Here is a 7,534-nt window from a genome sequence, read left to right on the forward strand (position 1 = left end):
CCCCTCTTCAAACTCATTGGCCAGATCCACCTGCGATCCCCACGAGCTCATTCCCTTCCGTGCCTCAGCAGCGGCAGGTCCTGAATCACGGGAAGCATATGGCTGCCCCTCTTTCCTCTAAAAAAAAAAAAAAAAGAGACAAACGAGAGCGGAGCTTTTTCATCGAAAAACGCTCACAATGCATGCAAATCGCCCCCTCAAGGACGTCGTGTGTCATCAGGTGTCAAATAGCGATGAGACGGATGCACACACCCTCTAAACGCTCTTCTAGTGCTCGCCATAATAATAGATAGTAGATCACTCTTACCACGTTCAAATGCACGCTTCAAACAAAACAGTCAATGAAGACGAAGAAGAGAATGACATGTTCTCCCAGCGCCTATTTATACTATAGTCGCACCGGTAGTGACGTCATGGGCTATCGCCGGCCAACGTGTTGTTGGTGTTTTTTCAATGTATGCTTCAGACATGGGTCACGACGAGGCGTTCCCCATAGTGACCCCTAAAGGACGCAGTTCGAAGTTCCCTTGAAAGGGAACACTCCCCCGTATCTCTCACTCCAAATTAAAGCAGTTTACAGTCAAATAATTTTAGAGACAAAATCGACTTTTGCAGCTACTTATTTATTATATTTACATTAATTGTAATTGTTTATAATTCATATAATATATTCATATAATTATTATATGAACTGGCAATTAATTTGAAGCTTTGGATTTAAAAAATAAAAATAATTAAATATATGTATGTATGTATATATATAACATACATACATACATACATACATACAGTAGTCAACATTTGAAGTGGATCAAAAAAAAGTTTTTGGTTTAAGGACAACTTTGATGAAGGGTTTAGATCCACTTCAAATGTTGACTTGTGTATAGCGAGAGAGAGAGAGAGAGAGAGAGAGAGAGAGATTAATATATCCAACCAAACTTGCTGCAGCAGAAGTGTTTATTCCTGCCTTGTAAATGCATTTAAATCTTACATCTCTTAATCTTCAGCAGAAAGTGAATTGTGCTGACTCTCACGAGAAGTTAGGCTGTTTGCTGCATGCGTCACACATTTAGGTGCACACACTCCAGAGTTAATCACAAACTCTGGTTCAAACTCGGAGTTGGGAGAGAAGGTTTATATCAAGCTTTGTGAGCCCAGTGAACCTGGGGCCTGTACCATGAAGCTGGATTAGCTGGCTAGCCAGGTAAATTTCAGTTTAGTTTGCACAAATCCTGGGTTTTAGGTACCATGAAAGTGGCTTGGCATTTAGTGGCATTCATTGCCTTAGTAACTTACACTCCACAGCTAACCTGCTCTGGGACAGATTATGTTCTGGTTTAGAGATCTCAAACCAAAATTTGACCAATCAGCTTCAAGCAAAGTGATGCATCTCTGACGCAATAAAGCCACTCCCCCAGTTTCTCTTACTCCAAATTAAAGGACGCTACATAGTAAAACATTTTTAAAGAGAAAATAGTCTGATTTTTAGAGATTATTGTTTTTTATAATTATTTTATATGATTTATATAATTATTATACACTTAATCCATTACACAAGCTAGCTTAGTTTAATAGTAATTATTAAGCTTTTATTTTAAATTAATATAAACATAGATAATATGCAATATAAATAAGTTTTAGAATAAATAGCTTTTAACATGACTACATATGAGCTTAGATTTTTAAGTGTTTTTATACCTATAAATATTATCAATTCTATAGCTTTACAACTTTTACTTGCACTTATATGGCAAGATGTTTTCTTTAAGTTTTCCTCTTTCATGGATAGATCGTTTCATCTTGTAAATGTTTTTAAATTCTTCATATTGTTCAATCTTTTAATCTTTGGTAGTGAATCGCACTGACTCTCTCACAAGAAGTGAATCACAGTTTCAAGGCATGCGATTGGCTTTTCATTACTGATGTCACTCTTTCATGTGCACATGCTCCATTATCTCAGGAATAGAGAAAGTTGATGATCATCTTCATGGTACCAACAAAACCGGATTGGACGGGTTTGGTTTTTGTCAACTCAAAACTAATCCTGTAACCCTGAGTTTGTTCAGCCACCATCATGGTACAGGCCCCTGGGGTGTATTCCAGAAAGCGGGTTTTGTTGGAAACTCAGTTTCCAACACATATGTTGGAGTTTGTTAACCCCAGAAAAGGGAAACTCAGTGTTTTCGGTTCCAATAAAAGACAAGACTAAACCTCTCGGTAAGTTACCATAGTAACTTACTCTGTGAACCTAACCTGGTCGGGAACAGGTTTTCTTCAGTAAACCCAGAGTTTATTTTGCCCCTCCCCCCCTTAAAGCGTAAGCAGCATAAGCAATGTTTAGAATAGCTTTTATTGCTGAGATTTTTGCCTTATTTCAAATACAAATATCTAAAAATTCTTAAATCATGGTGCATTCTATATATATAAAAAATATGTACGATATTTAGTCTTGTTTCCTGGGGTAACAGTAAATTAATTGCCAGCCGGGTAAGAAAATGAATCTTAATGAAAATGTAAACAATATTATTTTTCTCACCGGACCACTTTCATTTACATCATGCAGAGACTGTAAATGTGACAAAAATGGCATGTCTTTATATAAGGGATCATGTAGATGATGGAGGCTGCATTAATTCGCGGGGAGTTACATTTACGTCAGGAGAGGATTTAATTGAATTGTTTAGCCATATCCACAAGTATATTTATTTGAACGGTACCATTTTGAAATGGCGTTCACTTGATAACACCTGGTTGCGACCTATAAGAGTCCGTGTATCATTCGATCATTCATTTTTTGATTTAATATTGAAAGTAGAAAAATGAGGAAATGGCTCCTATTTCGTTTTTTCCCAATAAACGAAAAATGAGAATTCAACTTAAATTTTCGTTTTTCGTTCATGGGTGGAAAAATGAATAAACAGCTTGAATATTCGATTTCTACATGTGGGTGGGAATTAAACACCCCTTTCTGCTGATTGGTCAGCCGAAGATCAAACCGTGCCATCATCAGTTCTTCTGCAGTATCACGCAGCAGAATAATAGTCCTCCACTGCTGCAGTTGTATGGATTAATAATATTTATATTATATATTCATATTTTTCTCATCAAACAGACTAATGAATAGCTCGACACAACTCGTACAGGGGCAGAGTCTAGACAGGTCTTTCTTCTGTGTAGACCAGCGGTTCTTAAAGTGATAGGGGGTCCGAGAAATAATTTGCTATAGCCTAAAATATTTCCAGACTGTAAAGTCGCTTTTTTTATCATGATACATAGGCCTACTGTGATTTATTCCAAAGTGACTTATATGATGCATTTAACGTCAAATAATCTAAATGAAGCCTTTTAAAAGACAAGTTTTAGCTGTGGTTCATGTTTGTGGCATGCGCCAGAAAGATGCTCAAGGAGACAGAGATGCGCTAAAGCAGCGCATTCTGTTGTTCTCTTTATTTTTCAAAGGCATGACATTTTGTAGTTATTTTCAACATAACGTTACACACTTAAAAATATACATTTTACCATACGACTATAAATGACAGAGTATTAAGTTATTTCCCCTCGATGGGGAAAATATCCAAGTGAACGTCAATCAGTACTCAATATTTAAACTGCTTTAAATATGACTGCTGCTTATTTCCTGTGCACTTCTGTGTTTGACTGTAGTCGCGTCTGTCTGCTTATTGAGTTTATTTAACCCATCGCAATTTATTGGAACTGTGAACTAGAGTGAATATTCACCTTAATGTTGTTCTAATGGCTGATTACTTAACACAAAAATGTCCTGCTCGCACTTGCCATTTTAATGGCAGAGAATGGTGACTTCATTTATTTATTTTTTACTGACCAATCAGCAGAAAGGGGCGTTTAATTCCCGCCCACATGTAGAAATCGAATATTCAAGCTGTTTATTAATTTTTCCACCCATGAACGAAAAACGAAAATTTAAGCTGAATTCTCGTTTTTCGTTTATTGGGAAAAAAACGAAAAAGGAGCTGTTTTCTCATTTTTCTACTTTCAATATTAAATAAAAAAAACGAATGATCAAATGATACACAGATGTTTCAAATCTACTTTAGGTATTGTGGCCATCTCCTCTTCATCTCTCAGTGATGCTGGTGCAGGCTCTCCTCCCATTTCTCTGCCTTCTTGCTGTTGGCTTCTGAATAGAAGTTAAATGTTTTTCATTACCCTAATTAGGAAATGTAGCATGTTGAATTAGAGAACATTTATTTATGTGAAAAAGCATTAGACTATGTGGAAAAAGCCGCTGCACATTGAAATATACACTGATTGATATTTTTTGAATGTCAAATATTTGTAAAGTCATGTAACGTTAACCTACACCCATGTCACGCTTAAAGGTTTACCTGATTGAGTTATGTTTTTGTTTAGTTTTTTCTGCTGCCACATTTTTTCCCCGTGGGATACCGCGAAAATGAATATTGGTTCATTAAATTACCTTTCTGCCAGTTTTCACCTGATAACATTGATTTATAATTAAAATTACGTATTCCGTAGCATGCGGAAGTCTTTTTGGCGGGAGCTGTTGCCATGGTGAATCGTAATTTCGGAGCTCCATTGATCATGGCTTTTCATAGTCGTGGTGCATGCGCTAAACTCAGAGTTAACCTACTCAGTGGATTGAACCAACTCTGTTCAGCTGTTCTGAAACCGAAAACTCAGAGTTTCCAATCTCAAGGTAAGTCAACTCCTAGTTCAAGTTTTAACTCAGAGTTTGTTGAACCTCCTTTCTGGAATACACCCCTGATCTTAACCAGGTTGGCTTTATCGGGTTTGTCAACTCAAAACTTACTCTGCAACTCTGAGTTTGTTCATCTCGCTTCGTGCTACAGGCTTTCACAACAAAACCCGCCCAAACACTAGCCCAAAGTTGTTTCGAGGGAGCTCCATCAGTAAAAATTGTGTTCCAGTGGTTAAATATCATGTTTTTTGGGTAGCTTCAACCCACGGCAACAGTGTTAACGTAGCCCCGTTCCACGGGAAAACCATGCACTTGGCAACACTGTTTGGGGCTCCTTTTAAACCAAGATTACTAATTAGTGAGCTAAGTATAAAAAAGGTACGCATGTACATATTTACAATAACACATAAATATACATGTAAACATAACATCTATTCCACACATACATATCTTAGCAAACACTGAACACCGTTAAGTATTTAAAACACAAAAGAAAACAATGGACAACTCCAAAATATTCATCTACACACACACACATACGTACGTACGTACACATATACATATATATATATGTGTGTGTGTGTATATATATATATATATATATATATATATATATATATATATATGTGTTATGCACAGTGTGGATTACTGTCAGGGGATAGAAAAGGAGTGGATATGTTTGCGTGTATGAGAGAGCAGTATGCTAATGGCATGCACATGGCCTCAGCAGGGAATTACGAGGAGGAATGAGGTAAGATGTGGTGTGTGTGTGTTACACTAAACAACAGGGACAGGACACTTTGCTACAGTGCCACACAGCTACAACTTTACCAGTAGTCAAAGAGATAGATAGGTTACCAAAGTTTTGCAAAGGTACAGCAGTTTACTATAAATTTAAAATTGGCAAAGAGGTCAACAATGGAAAAACTGTTTTAATTTCTGACCAGTAGGTGGTACTGTTACCAAACAAAAGTGAAATGAGGGCTGAAATGAGTGTTGTAGACATAGATCATGACAAATTTGTTAGGGTGTAATTTGGCAATGGTAGAAAAAAAAACTTGTATAACCTTTGTTTGGCAATCAAGTTAGTAAAACAAATTAAACTATTTTATTTTTTTTTTTTAAATGACAAGGTTAAACAAAGTGGTTGACAATATACTTCACAATGTCTGATGATCAAGACTTAAGAAACTGAAATAATCTTCAATTTGAAGAAACGGTTCAAAGTTACATGGGGGAAAATGGGCTGAGTTTGGTGCTTGACACCTAAACACTTTAAAACTGCTCTGGGATCTTGAGAAGTCACTCATTAATAACATGTCAAACTTGTTTGTGTATGAAGAGACGATCAAACTCACCCGATACTGTCAGTGTAAGTGCATCACTGTGTTGTGACCTGCGCGATCCTCCTCTCTCTGCTCCATAACAGAAGTATTTACCTGCATCAGACTCAGTAACAGGACTGAATGTGTGTTCCTGTAGTTCACTGAAAACACTGACTGAACCGTCTTTATACCAGCTGTACTGCCAGCTAGTGACTCCTTCACCATCAATATCACATCGGAGAGTGACTGTGTCTCCTCTGAATACATGTTGATCAGGTTTAATGCTTACTTTGGCTTTTGGTCTTTCTGTGCAATGACAACAATTCACAATGAAAATAGTGTGATGAATAATACAATAAATAAAAAAAATAAAATGTGCAACTTTAAGACCACTCTAAACTTAATTTAGCCAAGCTAAATTAATGTTACAGTTAGACTTAATGTTGACATTTTCCAGGTTAAATAAACATCACTTACACAATCAAAAGCAACAATAAAATTGTGTATTTAGTTTTTTTACATTAACAGAGTAGTTAACATTCTATTTATTAAAAGCAAGTATAAATCCCACCAATATCATCCATCAGCAGTTTTACATATATTTTAAAATAATAACTAAGAACTTATTCATTTTAAACGTTTTGTGAAATTTCAAAGCTCAATAAACACTGCAGGTGTCATTCACAGACAGTATTTTCACCAAGCTGTTTGCTCATCAAAAAAATAAAGTAAAAGAACATAAAAATAAAAATTCCTCTTTGATTGTGTTAGCGTACACTCATATGTGAATACGTGATGAAATTCAATCACCTTCAGTGTGTCCAGAATGAATGTTTGAAAGCAGCACTAAAACAGAAAAAAAAACATCACAGTGTGAACATGGAGCTGTATTTTATATTAGCCATATTAAAAAGCTATTATCATTTCTTTGTTTATCAAACATCAACTTGATGAGTGCAGATGATGATCTGGTTAAAATATGATTGAGCTGAATATAAAGAATAATTCATAATGATATATTTTATGCATATATACGCGCGTCTCATTAAAGATCAAGCCAACAGTCTGATCACAAGCAGAAGAATAAAAACACTTACTTGTCAATATATCTGGTGAATATCTACTTAAATCAGACACTATGCTAAGCAAAACTTTTTAGCTGATTCAAAACATACATTACAAAACACAAACCTGAATGACTGAACAAATATATTGATCTACAACACAACAGAGTGCATTTCACTAACTGCACACTTCCTCTCTCAAACTCATCTTCCACTCATATAACATGGACTAGAGCTGGATTTGAAACTCAGCAGCATGAGAATAAAAAAAATCCAGGAACAATAAATCACTTAATTTTCTTATAATAGAAATTACATAGAAGAAAATACTCACAGAGCACAAGAGGAAGTTGACTGAGCTCCATACTGACTGAATGATGACAGACGGTTGAAGACACAGACTGTGTTAAAGCCTCAAGACTTCCTGAAACCTATAATATATA

The 7,534-nt window shown here is 35.9% G+C and overlaps 1 protein-coding gene across 1 annotated transcript in view; it reads right to left on the reverse strand.

Annotated features, from left to right (window-relative positions):
* Positions 1-7,484, reverse strand: part of LOC107599328 (Fc receptor-like protein 2) — a 17,888-nt gene extending 10,404 nt beyond the window's left edge. The window contains exons 1-3 of the mRNA XM_016290891.1: positions 7,426-7,484; positions 6,838-6,873; positions 6,061-6,333 (exon numbers count right to left, since the gene is read on the reverse strand). Coding sequence (XP_016146377.1) covers positions 6,061-6,333; positions 6,838-6,873; positions 7,426-7,456 — 340 coding nt within the window. The 5' untranslated portion in view covers positions 7,457-7,484. The remainder of the gene's footprint in view (positions 1-6,060; positions 6,334-6,837; positions 6,874-7,425) is intronic.
* Between the last annotated feature and the right edge of the window lie 50 nt (positions 7,485-7,534).

Source organism: Sinocyclocheilus grahami, unplaced genomic scaffold, assembly GCF_001515645.1.
Source record: "Sinocyclocheilus grahami isolate Dianchi unplaced genomic scaffold, SAMN03320097.WGS_v1.1 scaffold264.1, whole genome shotgun sequence".
NCBI lineage: Eukaryota > Metazoa > Chordata > Actinopteri > Cypriniformes > Cyprinidae > Sinocyclocheilus > Sinocyclocheilus grahami.